General features: G+C 37.5%; 1 protein-coding gene across 1 annotated transcript; it reads right to left on the bottom strand.

Annotated features, from left to right (window-relative positions):
- Positions 1-3,036: 3,036 nt before the first annotated feature.
- Positions 3,037-20,285, bottom strand: LOC135156216 (heparanase-like). Its single transcript, XM_064107922.1, is given in 12 exon segments — positions 3,037-3,411; positions 3,832-3,981; positions 4,482-4,651; positions 5,128-5,239; positions 6,626-6,723; positions 6,726-6,882; positions 8,033-8,225; positions 9,390-9,560; positions 9,869-10,059; positions 10,468-10,620; positions 13,865-14,038; positions 19,968-20,285. Coding segments are annotated over 11 exon segments (1,725 nt in total). The 5' UTR covers positions 14,035-14,038; positions 19,968-20,285; the 3' UTR covers positions 3,037-3,251.
- Positions 20,286-21,000: the final 715 nt, after the last annotated feature.

The raw sequence follows: 21,000 nt of genomic DNA, 5'->3' as shown, positions 1-21,000 counted from the left end.
GTGAAATACTTACGGTCTTAGTGAATTCCTGCAAACAAGCCTTAGAATGCCCTTCTTCAGGTCTGAATTTCCTAAATTTTCAGCTCGCGCTTCGCGCTCACATTATTTGATTAGTGAGATGCGTATGATAATAATGATTGCAATGACTACAAAAAAACTTAACGTGTTTAGATGTAATTCTAACAAAATCAGCAAAGGATGGCACTATGGATGACTATGCTGAGATAAGTATACTCTTAATGGATTTCTAAAATAAAGTCCTTAAAATGTCCCTGTTTGGGGTCAATATATACAACAATTTAAGCTCGCGCTTCGCGCTCGCATTGTTTGTTTAGCGAGACAGGTACGTATCATGATTACAAAAACACTGCATAAAAAAACGAGAAAAAGAAAAAAGGGGGAGAAAGAAAGAAAGGAAAAGTTAAAGGAAAAGGGAAAAGAGGAAAGGGGGAAAGGGGAAAGGGAAGGGGAAGGGGAAAAGAAAACTAAGAAAAAAAACATAAAAGGGAAATCGGAAAGAAAACGGGAAAAGGAAGGAAAGAAGAACATTGTGAGAAAAAACAATTCTCCCCGATATACAAATGCACTATTTAGCATGACAGGGAAATAAATTAAAGATGACACAAAGGCAAACAAAAGCGGGAAATACAGGTAGAATGGAATGAGCCAACATCTAAATTGGAAAAATAAAGAAAAGGGACAAAATAACACTACCGGGCTGCCAAGGATTGAAGATAATTAACGAGCGGGAAGAAAGATGGATGGTATATAGTATATAGCTTATGAAAGTCTATCATAAACTTGCTAAATCTACAAAGCTACCGGGGTCTCTGTCCAAGACCCCTTACAGTGGGGGCTCTTTAACTGTAACCTTTAAAGAGCTCTATAACGGCCCCTAGCTGTATGGACCCTTCCTTCATTAAGCTTTGCGTTGAAGCACTGGCGTACCGGGGGTGTGGTTCCACAGCCAAGGGGAAATAAATGAAAATAAAGGAGGCAGCGAAATGAGATGAATGAAAAAAAATATACATGACATGATATTTGCTATAATGTAAAAATATATCACGTAATTAGAATTCATTTGAAAAGGCCATTTTTCTTTCTGGCTCGCTCCGCTCGCTGGCGACTTTTTAAATTTTTTTAAAAGCTTAAATATACACGCAATTTGATTAAAATTAGTGGCCATCTGTAAGGTTTAAAATGGCTTTAATATCAAGAGGTTCCGGGGCTCACCCACATAGCACTGTTGTATGGATGAGTTTTGACCATGGCCCCTAAAAGTTCTACAACAAAACACAAAAAAGAGGAAAGAAAGAAAAGCAAAGAAAAAGTGTATCATATTTTTCTGAATATCACGTCAAAATCTATCTTCATGTTAGATTCTCATGAAAAGGTGATTTTTTTTTAAATCTCGCTCGCTTCGCTCGCTCGGGACTTATATTACGCTACTTCTTGCCACACGCGCCATACTGGTCCCCTCGAGCATATAGAGCTTCGCCCTGATGCGCACAATATCATAACACAAATCATGATCACCGTGGCATGAAAAGAGAGAGAGAGAGAGAGAGAGAAGAGTGAAATATGACATTATCTTTTTAACAATATGTCAAAATCTGTCACAAAATTGGATTTTTGTAATTTAATTGTTAAAAATTTTGCTCGCTCGCTTCGCTCGCTCACATTTTTTTGGCTCAATACACCATAACGCCCCCTCAAAAATTTTTGCCTCATGACGCCATTGCCTGTACCATGATATGACCGGGAAATTTTTGGCTCTTGCCCCCCCCCCCCCCCTGGCCACCGACCCCTGTTACGCCACTGGGGAGTAACTTATAAAGAATGGTGATCTCGATGGAACCCTTCTCCCATTATTCTTTCATGTCCTTAGAAATAACTATTTCATGATGCCAGTACCCCTTGTGATGGACACATCAAACACTCGACCTCTGAGGAAAAGTGGCATGTAAAATAAAGCATCTGATTGAGTTGAACTTTTATTTTTATAAAATGAGTTTATTATGTACGACATAGGAACATGCCAATAACGTTTAGTGTTGGAACACAGATAACAATGACATATCTCCCCACCAATCTGGATACATTAACATATGGCCACTTAACACAAAAATAGGACTCTCATCATTCTTCCTTTTTGTGTATGGAAGGAATGTTGACCACACTTGTGCCCCCCCCCCCCCGCCCCAACGGAAATTCCTCAAATATTTTTATCATCCATCTCTGATATTTTCAAACATTTTTTTAGAAAATCATGAAATCATAAAACTACTTTTGACTGGGACTCCCCCCCCCCGTATATAATTCACGTCATACTACATACGTGCACTAGCTTCACATTCGTGCTGTACAGGGAAATGGCCGAGTATATCCGACAATTCTTCAATTTTTAACATGATCAAAATGAAAGATTACTCCAATCTGAGAATATGTAGTTGAAAGCTATTTGATGCATATATTAAAGTTTTGATTATGATATGAACATCAAATTAGAATAACTTGGTGCACTTTTACAAGAAATTATATTTCCATCACAAGGCACAGCACGTGGGACTGTAGTATGATATCTACACCAAAATGGGTATTATGAGAGCTGTTTTCTTTAAAGGGAGCACTTTTAGGGATGGCAATATTAATAATTGGTTTCAGCATCCTTAATTACCCCTAGTCACAGTGTTTTTGTGTGGTTGCAGGAGGCGCCCCACGAAAATATATATTTTTTAATAGAGATTTTCCTTGCCCATCCCATGGTATTATGATATGCGGCAGACGGCATGCCAATGCGGCACTAGCGTACCTACGGGGGGGGGGGCAGTCTGCCCCCCCTGACGAGCCACAACCCATGCAAAGGACGTATCCCTGCCCCCCTGACGAGCTTGAAAGACCTTTTTTGCCCCCCTGACGAGCTTGAAGACCTTTATTGCCCCCCCCCCCCCTGACGAGCTTGAAGACCTTTATTGCCCCCCCCCCCTGACGAGCTTGAAGCTCTTTTTTTTTTTTTTTTTTTTTTTTTTTGCTTGTCAAATTTTTTGGCGGACGGTTTTGCCCCCCTTGTGAAAAATCCTAGGTACGCCACTGCAGAGCGGTACGGTGTAAAAGTACTGACACCAACGCGGTGTCAAAATATCACCTGTTGTAGTGTCAAACCTAAAATCCTATTGAACACGAAATAGACGAAGTTAAGCTCGGAGCAAATGTCATGTCACCCATGCGATTCGAGGTGTAGTTTTCTGAACTCATTGGCAAGCTTGGGCCTCAGCATATGGGAGCACATAATAGCCGTATGTCCGATGAGGGAGCATGATCAGGCTCCCAGGCGGCTGCTCCCGGGGTGGAAGGCTGGGGAGAGTAAGGTCGTCAATCATCTTAAGAAGGTGTCCGTTGAGTTGCAATCGCCTGTAATGGAGATGAGCAAACGAAGTAAATAAATCAATGTAATAATATAAAGGGATTTGCCGCAAATTAAAGGAAGTTTATAAACATCTTGTTAAAGCTTGTTACCTATAATCCTATAACTCTCTTCGATTAATATTATCGACACTTATGAATAATGGCCCGTTTTCTTTGTTACGTCTAGCTAACTTTATGAATAACATACCATTCTTTTACTTGCTGCTTTATACCACAGTCATGACAGTGTGGAATCCATGGGGGTATAGGATCACGAAGTGTATTGATCCACCATTTTTAGCCACTGAGGATAGAGAGTACGATGGCTGAAATTTTTCAATGTGCCAATTTTCCGTAATTTTAGTTGTTTTTCTTCGTTTTTATTTCATTTCCCTCAAAAAATTGTATGATGTCATTTATACTTACGGTGAAAGAATCCCTTTCGTGCCTACTGGCAATAACAGATACTCGTGTATTGTAGAATTCAGTAGAGCGCCCTCAAGTTTGATTTGAACGTCATCGTATGGTAGCATATTGATGATCATCAGAGTAATAGATCCTGGCTGATACAATGCACTTTGAAAGAAAGCCAATAAAGATAAGATGGAAACCAAACACAAGGAATATGAGCGAAACTACAATCCAAGCTAACTGGCTCAGGGTATACTATCGGATGGTGCGGGGGGGGGGGGGGTACAGGTGGACAAAATACAGATCATCAAAGTTTCTTGATAAAAACACAATGAAAAGGTGACACATTTGCTCCTCTACGACATTTGCTCTGATCTTAATATCTCATAGGGTTAGAGTTAGGATTGTAATATAGTGTTTGGTTCAGAATAATATAAATATAAAGATTGGGGTTTATTTAGTTTTAAAGGCTAAACTATTCAAAGATACAAAGTTCTCATAAGGTAAGATGGTTTGTTAGGCTTCAAATGCATCAGATTTAAGTAAAGTTCTTGTTGTTTTATCGTTCCTAATAACAATCTTTACCATTTAGGTGGCCTATAATAAATGAACAACATCATAACAGGAAGTCATGGTTATATTCTAGATAACCAAATGATATTTACCTTGTTTTCGTGCAATGAGCGTATACGCGGATGTATTTTGATACATCATCATCCATTATTTTCGATGCATTTTCTTGTTGCCGCCTTTCAACTTTGGTGGAAACGACTTTCGAAACGTCTAGGACCCGGGTTCCCATGAGCCTCTTGTGACACAGCAAGAGCCAGTAAAACTAAGTAGGCAAATTAGAAAAGAAAATGTTTGGTACTAGGATAAGTTAAATATAATTTCACATGAAAAAAAAATCATACTCGCCCCGCTCGATAAATAATCTGTCCAATCCATCGAATTCCAAGTAGCTCTACTATGTGGAATCGCTCTAGAGCATATAGTTCTTCATTGCAGATATAAAAATGATTTGCAGAAAAAAAATGCATTTATGAATAAAATCATGTAGGTATTAAGTGCTTTGGGCTTATTAGGGAAAGTGCAGTGTAAATGATAATCTTTATTGTAAATGTAAAAAATAAATTCCGGAAAAAGCTCATTTGCATAAAAAACATTGTAAAATGCACTGTATACAGGGTTCAGCTCTCCGACATTTTATTTTACTCGGCACACCACACTGGGCAGAAAAAAAGGAATTGGAGTGTCCTACAGTAAAAAAAAAAAATAATAAATTGGGGGGGGGGGGGGCTTTGGACTTACCAAATGGGGATATATATTTTCACTAAATATCCCTCCATATCTACCCATCAGTCCTTGACTGACGATCAAATCTATTCCAAGACGAGCTGCCATTCCTAACCTATCCAGGTACCTGAAACATTCATGGAAGAAAAAAAACCGCATACTATTATCATGAACATCCTATGAAGGAAAAAACGGTACACAGATCAGGTTCTTCAACGACCCCAAAAAGGTATATTAAGACAAAAGGGAACATGGTTAGCTTGCGATTAAAAACAAACACGTTTGGTAAATGGTAATGATTTTTTACTTGATTGCTAAGAAAGCATGAGTGCTCGTAAGCAAGCAACCATTGCATAGGACGATGCGTCGTCCTCTGATTGCTTAAGGTCATCTCCGAGGGACCTGGTAATGATGATTTGAATTCCTTACCAAATGGCACTATATTAGCGCACCAATTGGGAATCGAACCCGGGTCACAGGAATAAGAAACTCTCGCTCTACCGACTGATACCGCTTTCACACTAAGCATGCTAAGGAACGGTCGCTGGGTACGGTCGCAGAAACCGTACCCAGCGACCGATCGGACATACCGCCGTCAAAATTGGTCAGGCCGAGAGCGACCGGTCGCTGTATAGCAGACCTAGCCGAAGGCGGAAGTACAGATACCGAGTGGGCATGTATGGGGGTCATTAATTGCGTTTCGATCGGTCGCTGAGTGCGATGTGCTTTCACATCAAGCTTGCATCGGTCACTAATCTACATCCTCGGCCGGTGACCGACCGTTTTTTTACCAAAACGATCCGTCACTTAGTTCGATGAAATACTTTCACACCATGGTTTCATCGGTCGCTGGGTATGGTCTCTGCAACCGTACCTTGGTGTGAAAGCAGTATGAGCTATATCGCCTCATTGAAAACTAAATACTTTTGTCCTGTTAAGATAGCTTAATATTCACTAAAGATAAAATGAATACTATGAAACTTACAAAAAGAGGATAATGAAACGCTTTTGATAGGCAACATATTACAGAGATTATAACAATACCTTCGCGGAGGAGAGAAAATTCAAAATTGGTCGTTAGATATCTAAAAAAATGTCCACGAAAATACACAGTGGGCACACAGTACCACATCTTGACACAATTTCCCCGAATGCAAAGAAGGTACAATAAAAATGTCCGTACGCAATTCTAATCCAGTGTCATTCAAGACACAGTGTTGACGACACGCATTGATTTACGGGGACGTACCCCCCCCCCCCACCATGCCCACGCTTTAAAAATGTTATAAATATTTTTCGAACTTTAAAATGCTCCCCAAGCATGCCAAGAGCGGTGGTAACATACCCCCTTACAAATCTTGGATCACAGGATCATCCCCTAGTAGATATGGGGTCATAATGTTTCACATGGTCTGATTATCAGTGTCTGGGGGGGGGGGAATAATATCCCATGGTTTTAATCCTGACGGAAATGTCTTTACAATCAAAACGAAGAGACGTGTAAGGTTCTTACAGCATTCCATCTACGTAGACGTTGTTCAGGATTGTTGGCATCGACCCGAAGCAAAGACCAGATTCTGTTAGCCATATCTTCGAGTTTGCTTTCGAACCATATACTTGTGGACCAAGCTTTGCACTCTCTGAATGTTTATTTGCAATAGGTCGGAGAGCAGGGGGTTGGTCAGATCTCTGAACCCGGCCTTTCGACCGTCGGTGTAGTAGAAGTGGAAAGATGTCACATTGGTGGTATTACCGATGGCTTGGAGAAAACTGAAAGATCGAGAATGGTTTGATAATGGTGAATATGATGACGATGATGACAACGACGACGATGATGGTGGTGATGATGAAAATAATGATAATCGTATTGATAATGATGATAAAATGTATAACGATAGCTAATAATAATAATACACTATTTAAATGTTGGGCAACATACTGTCCACACAACAATTGGTTAAAAGATTTGTCCAACTCTGGGTAGTTTTCAACCAATACTGTGTAGTTTTTACCAAAAGTACACATTATTAGTTTAAAACTACCCAGAATTGGATAAATTTTAACCAATGTTTTAACCAATTGTTGTGTGGGAAGTATGTTGCCCAATATTTTTAAAAGTGTAATATTTGTTTTCTCTCATAGATAGATTTTATTCAAAATCAAACGCGAAAGCAATTAAATTCACAGAAAAATCATGAAGCGAACTTGTTTTTAACAACTGTACATGCGTACTATTATCTAATAGTGTAATATTAACAATAATGATGATGATGATAACAATGATCATCCCCACCCATCCCCTTTCCGCCAGATTACGTTATCTTTGTAGTTTTTGAATACTTGGTGGTAATACAGGGAATATAATTCCGAGCTCCTTGGGATTCCAGAGGGTGCAATAGGATCTTTTTTCTTCTGTATAGACGGGCGTCGACTGACTTCTCGGTCTGTCACCAAACTACAAGGAACACACTTTTCCTCTCGAATCATCCTGTATGAGCTTGAATTTGATTCCATGTATCAACACATCGAAATATGTCACTTTCATGTTGGTCGATTCGAGATGTTCTATATAAACACACCACTCCAACCAACACAGTGCTAACTGATTTTATAATGCTTCTACATCTACTTTAGATTACCAATATTGGCACTCCCGGGTAGAGAGCGGAATCTTGCAACACTTTAGAAAAGTGCTAACTTCAGCATTGTAGGAGCTCGTATAGAGACTGTATTTCCGGTGCTGATATTAGCACTTAAAGTGCTACAAAAAAAACAGTTGAAATTTGAGCACCCGACTAAATCATACTAGCATCTAATGAGCTGAATTTAGCACTTTTTTTAAGTGCACAAGCCTTTGAACGTGAATTAAAAATCGAATAGGATCATCCACTGCAAAAAGATAAGAAAAATAGCAACTTGCTCAATGATATATTGTGAAATTGGAGTGGGAGGCGCTGGTATTTTCTTTATAGGAGCAGAGACATCCGGACCGACAAGGAAGATATCCGACAGTCCGGATACTTGAGATACGGATTTTCGGAGTGTATGGAATGCCTCAGCCATCTGCGTGCCATTCACTGACACATTGTCTTTCCTGAGATATCCGTTCGGTTCTGACAAAAATATGTAATAAAAAAGAAGAAATGTGTTAACAGGTTTTAAAATGCAAACAGATTGCAACTCGGTAGGCTATACGTGATTTGTGAATTGTGCAAAATAAGGTTTCCCAGCAACTAACAGACCAATTCGTCTTCAACTTATCGACACATGACATGATAATCTAGCTGTCTTGATATTATTCTCCATAAGCAATATTCAATCAGAAATTGTATCGTTTCAGAAACTGTTTCGAACAAGCTGGCAATCTGTTACCTTAACAAACATTTCCAATGTTTATTTCTTAGATATATATATCAGATCTCTTATTTTTCTTGCCATATTTGCTTTGGCTGTGACAACTTATTGATTGTATACTAAGTCAGTTTGAATATAAAATTATGTCTATTTATTAGGAATTACGTATATAACATGTTTATTTACCGTTTGTCTGAAAAATGTAAATGCTTTACAGTGTAATTATGCTTTTTGGAAATAAAGAACCATGTGGAAGGGGAAAAAAGGAAGAAAAAAAATTCAATCAGCATGATTATATTTTTGAATAAGAACCTGGCATCCAAGACTACAAGTTTCCTCTCGATTTTTTGCATTCGATATAATTTATTTCAGTGAAAATGACATATCATGAAAAACAAAATCTGTCATAAAACATTTTCTAAATGCCTCATTGATTGTAGGTGCGCGTCCTGATACCAGAGTTATTAATAGACAATAACAATACTGGTGATTATACTGGTTATACTGGGAATACTTCGCCCCCCCCCCCCTCTTTACAATGAACACCCCTTTTCCAACCCTCTCTTTTTCACATAAATTGACCGTTTAGAAAGGATTATAATTTGTGTACTTATTCCTATTGTGCAAACCCTGTCATTTGCCCTATAAAGCAGTGGAGCTGCATGGTATAATTGCTAAATACCTACTTATCTTACCATGTTATCATAGTATGAATTCATTGGATATTGATTTACATTTTGGTCTGCATTTGTTTTGTTTTTCTTTGAAAAAAAATGAAGAGATCATATCGACAATTCTACTCTTTATAATTATGCCGCAAAATTTTCGCGCTTGATTTTTGCTCTCTTCCAATTAAGTGCCACGTGTCTGAATAAAGGGTTACATAGTATACATTATAACATACTGATAAATGTATCTCTTACCATTCCCCAATGACCATATAACATTATATCCCCTCTGTTTGGTATAGTTGAGAAGATGGATGGCATCCGTTGGATCCCATGAAGTCGCGTTGCGTTCTAGACCGTTGAAGGTAAACAGTATATCCCAGCCGACAGATCGGGCAAACTCGTTGATGTTGTCTCAAGTATGTGCTTGTCGAAATGATAAAAGAAAGATGAAACTCAGATCAGTCTTGCTTATTGCATGTTTGAAATTCTTCGGTAGAGGCAAAAGCAGCAAGATTATCAAATTCACGATAAAATGTTTAGATCAGATAAAAAAAAACGTTTGTTAAAATCTTCAATGATGTTGGCGGAAGTTACAATTGGGAAATGATCGACTAAACGAAATCTAGCCGGACTGCAATTTTTTAATTTCAGTTATGCAATTACGTAGATGAGGATCATAATGATGAGAATTCGCGAGGACCATGGTTGTTCATGATTATTCTAAAACATACCACAAAATGTCACGTTGAAAAATGCCAACTTCCCGTAATTTTCTGAGGGTCGTTTGCTCTGGAAAGTCGGTTGGAGAGTACAATTTACAGGATCTGCGTTCTCTTTAAAGACTGTAAAATCGGCCTCTGCACCTCCCAGACGATAGATGGCGGGCGATAAACCACGAGCCAGGGTCCAATATCGGGTAGAACTGAAAAAAAATCGACACCAAGGCAACTGTACATAAAATATTTGTCAGCATTTCTAATTATGATTTGTTCTAGAGGATCGAATCAATATTGCCCCACGTCCCTAATTAATTCCAAACTGGGGCGGCAACGGGATATTTTAATACGGAAGGCGACCAAAATTTGACGTCCCATTTTTTTATTACAGGGGTATAATGTGTATATTATTATGCTTCTTCTTTTTTTCCACATTTCTACCTATATTTTATTCGATTTTCTCCTTTTACTTATTTTTCTCACTACTTGGAAAATCATGACTATGGTATCAGAACTCTCTTAGCTAAGAAAGGGGTAACTTGGTGTAGAGTTTCGAGTAACGAATAAAAAAGCATGTGCAAATAGAGTGGAAAGTTAGTTTATCTTAAACTTACTTGAAATGTTGGCCCTGAGAGGTTCTGATGAAACCCATGGTGGCCCCTATCGATAGGAATCGCTCGTCCACTGTTGTTACTATACTGGTTGTATTCACTGATAATAAGACGGATGGCGGCCCATCACCATAAGGTCCGTGATCACCTTGACGTCTTCAGAAAGAAGGCAAGAAACTGTTATCATAATACTGATCATGATAATGAATAAAACTAAACTGATAAAAATGATAATAGTGATGAAGATGATAATGATGAATGATGTTCATGGTGGTGGTGGTGGTGATGATTATATGATGATGATGGAGAAGAAGAAGCGGAAGAAGAAGATTTGGATAAAATGGGAAAAAAAGGAGGAGAAGAAGAAGAAAAAAAAAGAAGAAGAAGATAAAAAGAAGAAGAAGAAGAAGTAGAAGAAGAAAAGTAGAAGAAGAAGGAGAAAGAGGAGGGGAAGAAGGAGAATAAGATGATGATAAAGATGAGGAAGAGGATGAGGTGGATGACTAAATACGATAAATGACATTGAATTCAAAACTCTTGCTAAATGATTTTTCAGCTCTTTAAAGCAAACATCAAGTACCTGTTACCATAGTTTACATTGGTTGATAATTAGGTGGTCTGTCATGAAAATGACAGATCACCTATATTATATTCGTCAGAATTTTCTTTATTTTTATTGCCAAATCTTTGTCCCACTTTATCTCAAAATCGGGCTTGTCAATTTCCTTGATTTTCATGTCATGTATGGACATCATTATGGACATGGGAATCGAAACTTTTCAAGGTTATCAAATCATGATGACGTCATCTAGGCGCCATTTTGTGAAATTAAATGATTGATCATATCATCGCAACTAATCATAAAAAATCATCCATATTTGCATCATATCAAGTTCAGGTGACAGGTCATCAGGACATATCATCAGAGGTCATGCAAAGGTCACGACGCGCACGTACGCGCGCGTCAAAATTTTAAATTTCCCCAAATCGACCGTGGTCAAGTTTGGGTACGTTTCTGGTCATTTTGAGCAGTAATGACAGTAATTACTGTCATTACTGTCATTACTGTCATTACTGTCATTACCTACCATCGGTATGCATCTTCGAGTCGTCATTTATATTATGTCTGTCCATTGTCCATTATCTTCTGATTAATTTGATACCTCATTCAGCCTCTTACGACCAATAATACGGGAATGCGCGTCCATTCAAAATTGCATTACACGCGCGTGCAAACTCGCAAAATAAGTCATAAGTGGGCAAAAATATGCCTATATAAAATTCACTGTAGCTCTTCAGGGAGTCCGTTGACCCCCAATTTTTCCTCACTCTTGGATATAGTCAAAATCTCATCTGGAGATTGTGTAATTACGTTAGAAGTGAAAATTACACATTTTGGCAATTACGTCAACGTATTTATACATATTTGACCGTATCTTCGTTATTACTGGTCAATTTTCTCTCAAATTTTGATATGATGTAGTGAAGACAATTCGTTACAAAAAATGTGTGAATAATTTTCACTTTTAACCACAGCATCAGTGTGTTATTACCTGTTTAATTTATTGCAAATTTTTTATGGACCTAATTTTTAATTTTTTTTAAAGAAAATGCTTAATTAATCAATTGTACGGTCTTGCTGAAAATTTCAAGCTCACTTGCCTTGCTGTTTTTTATGTAGGACATTTTTTTTAATTTTGCCGGAACTTTTTAAGGGGTAGTTTTAACATTGTAAAACATCATTTATGCATTTTTGGGTAAACGCTGCAATATTGAAACGCAATTTGGTTGATAAATTTCATTCCGGACATTTTGCGGAAAATCCTTGATTTTTTTCTATTTGGTTATTTTCTCTAAATATAACATATAACAAATTTTCAGATACCTTCTGTGAAATTAAAAATTGTGCAATTTAGTTAAATACACATTTTCCCGAAATTTTGCGGGAAAATTGCCAGTATTTGAATCTTTTACCTGACTTTTTCAGTAAAATCATCAAGAAAGAATTTTAAAGTCATACACAATTAATAAATGGATTTTGAAAATTCTTGACGTAAAATATTATGTGAAATGTTTAGGAATTTGCAGAAATTTTGCAAACGTTTCCCCCCAAAAAAATCTACTTAATTCTTTTATCAAATACATCACTAATGAGTTTTGAAGTGAATGCTGTGAAATTATAGCATTGCGAAACTTCTCATTAAAAATAATTGAAATTTAGCAGACATTTTGAATAAAAATATTTACGATATTTTAGTTTTCAAAAAGTATCACCTATGAATTTTCAAGCATTCTGTGAAATTGATACCCACTGACATTGTGAAAATTCTTGCTTGAAATCTTAAAAGAAAAATTGCTGACAGTACAAAGAAATTTTAATAAGATTTTGCATAAAGAACAAAAAGTATCACCTATGAATTTTCAAGCATTCTGTGAAATTGATACCCACTGACATTGTGAAAATTCTTGCTTGAAATCTTAAAAGAAAAATTGCTGACAGTAGAAAGAAATTTTAAAAAGATTTTGCATAAAAACATGAAACTGTCGATTAAAAATTAGCTGCTCTGAAAATGAAGGCGCCTTTCATTGCGCAATTTTGGAAAGCCAATTTCGGTAAATCGTCTGAAATTTTTGAGGAGTTTTTAAGGCATTTTACGTGCACCAAACTTCATTTCGTATTTACCGTATTGCATTATCACCACCATCATTATAATCATCACGGTTGTCATCACCACATTAATAATCACATTTAGCAATAGTCAAAAAGTATTCCTATGATGTCTATTATCAAGATTATCAATCATATCTAAATGATTCATTTCATACAACATTAGCCGACACTGAATGAAAAATCATGACAGACCACCTAATTCGTCCTCATGACGAATTAAAATCTAGTTATATTTATATGTATATCTACAGTACACGCATTACCTTCCAACGATGTTATATCATGCAGATATCTCCATCGAGGGGGGGGGGGGCGCTGAGCCAGCAGTGTGTGTGTATAATTGAGTTTTCTTTCAGACGCGTGTCAATAAGGTACGATTATTATTATCTTATTTTATTTAGAATAGATCAATTCATTTCCGTTCAACAAAATTTATAAAGTATAATCAAAGTAACAATATTTCCGTCTGGGATCGACCTTTAACGGCACCAGCCGAAAGACGTGACCATTGTGACCAGGGCTCGAACCTCGAAGCTCTGTGTTGATCAATTTATAACTTCACCATAAGCTTGGATTACAGTCGCACGCCACAGCGCCAAGTCTGTGGGCGCTAAACATTCTTAAAAATTACAATTTTAACGATAATTCTTGCGTTTTCGAACATGTTTACTAAAAAAAAGGTATATGGGCTTGAGACCCATCTCCGGTTTCAAGGTCCCTCTATTTTACCTGTATTTAATAACATCAGGAGCGGATAAATGTCGTTTTTCATGCTCTGTCGTATTTTCTACGAAGCTCAATTTGGTTGCCGCCATCATGATCACCACCAATACCAGCGAAATGGTTGCCATGGTTATACGCCCAACAACCATCATCGCAACTCCCTTGTTGATTGTCATTGCTCTAATGTTATGTATCAAAGAAAAAAGATAGAATTACATTTTTATCCGAGATTTTTAATGCATTATTTTCAAAGTTGAATGTTGTCTTACAGATGCTGAATTAATATCATTTCTATCCGATGTCTGTACACATTATTCAATAAATTAATAAACATAACTCACGAAATCGATGACACCGCCTCAATCATGTCTATGAACAAAACAAGGGAACGGTCTTGGCTACTTACATCAACTAAGTTTCAATTCAATTCAATGCAACATTTATTTCCAAAGATAAAGGCGTTAATACATACATTTATAAAAGTGACAATATAATGGTGGTCGCAACTCAGTAAGCAGATCTTGTGACGAGTGCATCGTACAATAAAGACATTATACATGAAAAAAACTTATCCATACAAAGTACATTACATAACAAGAGAAAAATCGGAAAACAAAACAGGACAACTATAAATGTATATACATAATATCAAATGAAGCAGTAAATAAATCGTCATACCAATCATCCACATCTGAAGTTTTCATTCATACACTACTCAAAAAAAGTTAAGGACCACTTTTTAAAACGTACATAAAGATTTTATACAAGGTGTTTTATTTCTGGAAATACCTCAGTACAACTGTCCTAAATGTCCTTAAACACGCTGTAATCAATTTCACGCATGGGTGGTTTCAGTTGTTGCACAATGTCTCTCGCATCACTGCACATCCTGAAAAGTGGGCCCCGAGGGGTATCAGCTACCGACATGAAGTGGTAAAAACGAATGTCTGAGTGTCTTTCAGGCAGTTCAGTAACGAGTGTGACCACCTCCTGCAGCAATAACGGCTTCACAGCGCTGTCTCATGGAGCTGATGAGGCGATTGATGTCTCTGACGTCCAGTGCATCCCATGCAGCCTCCAGAGCCACACCCAGCTGCTGCAGTCCAAGTGGATGGGCTTCGAGCTGCTCGAGACTCCTCCCCATCATGTCCCAGACGTGCTCTATCGGGTTTAAGTCCGGGGACCTCGCTGGCCACTCCATACGCTCAATCCCCTGGCCCTCAAGGAACTCGGTCACCACCCTAGCTCGGTGGGCACGGGCATTGTCATCCATGAAAATGATGTTTTGTCCCACATTTTCTGCAAATGGCACCACTATAGGTTCAAGGACCTCATCCCTGTACCTCACTTCTGTCATTGCTCCCCCTGGGACCACGTAGAGACGAGTACGGTTGGCGTAGGTGATGCCTCCCCACACCATGACGCTGCCTCCCCCATAACGGTCATGTTCTGCAATACAGGGGTCTGCAAATCTCTCTCCTGGTCGCCTCCAGACTCTCGAACGTCCATCATTGTGGTCAAGGGAAAATCTGCTCTCATCTGTGAACAGAACTCTACGCCAGTGGTCAGAGGGGGAGCAATGACAGAAGTGAGGTACAGGGATGAGGTCCTTGAACCTATAGTGGTGCCATTTGCAGAAAATGTGGGACAAAACATCATTTTCATGGATGACAATGCCCGTGCCCACCGAGCTAGGGTGGTGACCGAGTTCCTTGAGGGCCAGGGGATTGAGCGTATGGAGTGGCCAGCGAGGTCCCCGGACTTAAACCCGATAGAGCACGTCTGGGACATGATGGGGAGGAGTCTCGAGCAGCTCGAAGCCCATCCACTTGGACTGCAGCAGCTGGGTGTGGCTCTGGAGGCTGCATGGGATGCACTGGACGTCAGAGACATCAATCGCCTCATCAGCTCCATGAGACAGCGCTGTGAAGCCGTTATTGCTGCAGGAGGTGGTCACACTCGTTACTGAACTGCCTGAAAGACACTCAGACATTCGTTTTTACCACTTCATGTCGGTAGCTGATACCCCTCGGGGCCCACTTTTCAGGATGTGCAGTGATGCGAGAGACATTGTGCAACAACTGAAACCACCCATGCGTGAAATTGATTACAGCGTGTTTAAGGACATTTAGGACAGTTGTACTGAGGTATTTCCAGAAATAAAACACCTTGTATAAAATCTTTATGTACGTTTTAAAAAGTGGTCCTTAACTTTTTTTGAGTAGTGTATAAGTAGCTTATCGTCATGATATAAATGGTAAAGGATCAATAATATGAATTATATTCGAGTATCATCTGACATCATTTTTTTTTCATTTATTTATTTATTCAAGTCCATTAAAATACATTGAGCATATAAAAAATATCAAAAATACATATAGAAGCAAAGAAACAAAGATATATAGTAAGATGCAAGTAAGATTATCAAAGGCAAAGATTGTATAACGATAATTACAGTACATGCATAAAAATGAAAATGAAATGGGAAGGTGCAAAAGAACGAAGCAAATGTTCTGTCGAGGCAGTCCCTATGGACAGTTAAATATAAAATTCAAGACTTGTACTGATAAAATAAACATATAATAATTAGGAAATATGATGGGATAAATTAAATTAAGATGTTGGATGGTTGAAAAGGAAGTTTTTCAACTTGGATTTAAAGGAATTTAAATATGAGATCTGTTTGATGTTACGGGGAAGAGAATTCCAAATGCAAGGTCCTTTGAATTTAAAAGAAAAGGAAGATGCTGCATTTTTACATTCTTCAACATAATAATTTTCAGGATTTCTAGTGTTATAACTGTGCATCAATATTTTACCTTTGATCATAGAGGCAAGATTATACGGCACTTTATTTTGTTTATGTTTAAAAACCATTAATGCTACACAATATTGATTCAACTGATATACATTTAGGAAATAAAAGTTTTTTTTAAGTGGTTTTGAGGAAGCATTAAAATCAGACATGCCACATATTCTAACAATCTTCTTTTGTAATTTGAACAATCCAAGGAGCCTGGTGGGATATGTGTTCGCCCAGACAGTGTTACAATACATTAAAGGTCAAGTCCACCTCAGTAAAATGTTGATTTGAATCAAATGAGAAAAATCAGACAAGCATAATGCTGAAAATTTCATCAAAATCGGATGTAAAATAAGAAAGTTGACATTTGAAAGTTTCGCTTATTTTTCACAAAATAGTTGCACAATTTACTCACATGGAAACAAGAGAATCGATGATGTCCATCACCCACTAATTTGACAATAAGTACCAACTTGACTGAACCATATAATGTTAAACAATGGTAATTCCACATGTCCAGAGAGAAATAAAACTTTGTGTCACAGAACAATGAGGAGAAAATTAGAATATTTAATATTTCTTATAATAAAATACAAAAGAAAAAGTGAGTGAGTGATGTCATCAGTTCCCTCATTTGCATACCGACCGGGATGTGCATATAACTATTGTGTGAAATTAAGCAAAACTTTAAAATGTCATAATTTTCTTATTTTACATCCGATTTTGATGACATTTTCAGTGTTATGCTTGTTTGATTTTTCTCTTTTTATTCAAATCAAGTTTTTGTTGGGGTGGACTTGTCCTTTAAATAAGGCAAAATCATCGAGTTGTAAAGTAAAATTAAAATATACTGTGGCAAGAAATGGCGCAGTTTGTTGATGACACCAATATTCCTTGATATTCTATTTGATATGACTCGTATATGTTGATTCCATGTTAAATGTTGGTCTATAACAACCCCTAGGAAATTTGTAGATTGCACACGTTTTATGACAACATTATTCATTTTGATGATTAAACTATTTGATAAGTCATCTGTAATTAAATTTTGCTTATAACTCGTTATAAGCAAAAGTGTTCATTATATTGTTTCCAAATTATCATTCTTCTGTAAGTTTATATGTTATTTTATTTCGACAAAAAAATGATGTTATTTGTATGTTCCATAACTTAATGATCATGTTCCTGCTTCACTAGAACCATACATATAAACAGATTGCCAGGAAAAAGATCAATTTTGAAATTTTCCCAAAATGTATTCCTTGGGATTTGTTTTAAATTTCTACTCGCGTACAAGCATGTAGGCCCTCTCTCGAAATCCCTGGGCATGGGATAATGCTGACAATGCTGTCGAAATAAGGAGCACGAAAACGGTCAACTTTCTCGAGAGAAAAATCCTGGTAATGGGTAAATTTCTCCACCAATATAATCCCTAAAGGTCAAGTCCACCCTAGAAAATTTTTGATTTGAATAAATAGAGAAACATTAAACAAGCATGATGCTAAAAATTCGATTAAAATCGGATGTAAAATAAGAAAGTTTTGACATTTTAAAGTTTCGCTTATTTTTTACAAAACTGCACAACTCAGTGACAGGCAGATGAGAGAGTCGATGATGTCCATCACTCACTATTTCTTTTGTTTTTTATTGTTCCAATTATACAAAATTTCAATTTTTACAAATTTGACATCAAGGACCAATTAGACCGAACCATAAAATTTTATAACAATGGTAATGCCGTGCACATGTTCAGGAGGATTCAAACTATGTGCTTCACATGACAATGAGGAGAAAATTAGAATATTTCATGTTTCATATTTCAAAAGAAATAGTGAGTGAGTGATGTCATCAGTCCCCTCATTTGCATACCGACCAGGATGTGCAGGGGCGTCGATCCATTTTTCAGATGGGGGGGGGGGGCAAAATCATGAATCAACTTCCAAAGGCGCTCGATCACACAAAACGAACAAACTCACCCAGACACATCCCTACACACACACACACATATGCCTAGATCTATATTATATATATATATATATATATATATATATATATATATGACTCATGTGAAAGAGACATATTCCAATCTGAAAAGCGGACATTTTGAGCACGATTTTAAATAAAGAGCGAGTTGGTATCTCAATCTCGCTTGCTGATTTCCGTGTAACATTACAATCTTTTTTTTTTTTTATATTTGCACATGCAGAATTATTGGGGGGGGGGGCAAAACAATATGTTTGCCCCCCCCCCCCCCAATATTTTCATTGGTGGGGCGATCGCCTCTCTGCCCCCCTCCCCCGGATCGACTTCTCTGAGGATGTGCATATAACTGTTTTGTGAAATTAAGCGAAACTTTAAAATGTCATAACTTTCTTATTTTACTTCCGATTTTGATGAAATATTCGTTATGCTTGTTAGATTTTTCTCTTTTTATGCAAATCAAATTTTTGTAGGGGAGAACTTGTCATTTAAATCAGATTTACTTTGGGGGATTCCATTGCTAACCCCTGTCGTCATCGTCGTTTTCGGGTAATGAGATCCATTGTTTAGGTCTAACCAAATGTAATAAAGATCCACAACCGAAGGTGAGTGATACAGAGTAAGAACTATCTGTAAAAATATGTGTGTTTTTTTCTTTACAGTTTGATTTTGATAAGGGGATCCTGGACACGTTAGCTGAGTTTAAGCTAATTTAAGCTTATAGGGGGGGGGGTATTCCGGGCTGGAGATAATTATATATAATAGTTGAAAATTAACCGAGCAAAATGCTGAAAATTTCATCCAAATCTGATGACAAATAACAGCTTTTTATTGTTAAAAATGTGCTTATATTAAGTGAAAAATCGTTATATGCACGCCATGATGAATATTCAATAGGTTTGCTGGTGATGTTATGTTTCCCTTTTATCTCTTTTGATTGTATGAAATCATTATTTTCATATTTCCATGCACGTGTGTATGATACGTCTCCCTTGTAACAAAATAAGTTGCATCAATGATTATTTTACACGTTACATCACTTTTCAATCAAACATTTTTCATTTGTAATAGTAGACAAAGATTGAATAAATATGATCATATAATTCGATACACAAGAATAAGTGAGGATATGATTTCATCAGCTTGCCCACTAACTGGTTCGCCGAAATAATGCATTAATCCAAAATGACACAACTTTGGTTTTAGTAGTCCGAATTTGATGAAATTTTCAGTGTTATGTTTTTCTGATTTTATTTTATCTGTGTCAAATCATTGCCAACCTATACAGTAACCTTTAAGTTTAGGAACATTGGTCTGCATACTCACCTTTAAGATTTTGAGTCCGGTCCGCCGTCAACGTACCTTCACGAGGAAGATGACAACATGAACTTTGAGAAGAACATGCCCCCGGGAACACACCCTTGCAGCAACGATGTTCCTATATCAAAAGTCACACTCGGATAACAGTGGCTTCTCTCATGGCCTTACAAGTGTCTGACTCATTTGTACAGATAAATTACGATACAAGGATGAAATCGTTGCTCTTAGCTATTCTATGGTTCAACAGCTTGCAATAAAACTAGCGAAAGTCGACTATTGTTGAAAGAGTTCATTGATTTGTTACCGTAGCTCATATGATCTTAATCCGCTGATCAGTGTTTTAATCCTATGCTGAGTGCTCATGAAAAGGTCTATTAGGGTTGGTTGGTTGAGATTAGTGTTGAGGTGGCGCTATCCATCGATATCCGATGATTTCCGCCATGCAGGCTAAGCGAGAGGGATTCCACCCTCCCCTGTACAGCTCTCGTCATTCGATTAATTGTTAATTGCACTGTATGTGAGACCAACCTTCGACCCTTTTATACGCAAGGGGCAGAAGTAGGGGGAGGGGCAAGGAAACCGAGCAAAGATGAACCTACGATTATCATTTTCAATTATCCAGAATCATAAATTTGCTTTTATGTACATGTATTTACGTGGACATTTTGCTTTTTGTGAATTCTCCCCTTTCCTTTTTTCTTCACTATTCTTCTTCCTTTTATTTTATTTCTCCTAATTTCTTCATTTTCTTCTTCACCCTATTTGTGTGTGTGTGTGTGGGGGGGGGGGGGTGGGGGCTATACCCCCTGGATCCGCCTATATCCATTAGTTTGTTTTATTTTTGTTTTCTTCTTTTAATTTGGTTTGTGTCTTGGTTGTGCACGATGATTGAGGGCGCTACATATACAAAGGATTAGGGGCGAGATTGACATGAAAATTTAACTAACTTTTATGTCCATATCTCCCCTCCCTCTCTCTTTCTTCTTTCTTTCTTTCCTTTCTACAGTCTCCCCTAATTTTCAATCATCTCTTTTCTCAT

The sequence above is a fragment of the Lytechinus pictus genome, chromosome 12 (assembly GCF_037042905.1).
Source record: "Lytechinus pictus isolate F3 Inbred chromosome 12, Lp3.0, whole genome shotgun sequence".
NCBI classification, from domain to species: Eukaryota; Metazoa; Echinodermata; class Echinoidea; order Temnopleuroida; family Toxopneustidae; genus Lytechinus; species Lytechinus pictus.
Note: the sequence above shows the minus strand (reverse complement) of the source record. Positions and strands in the feature narration are given on the sequence as shown.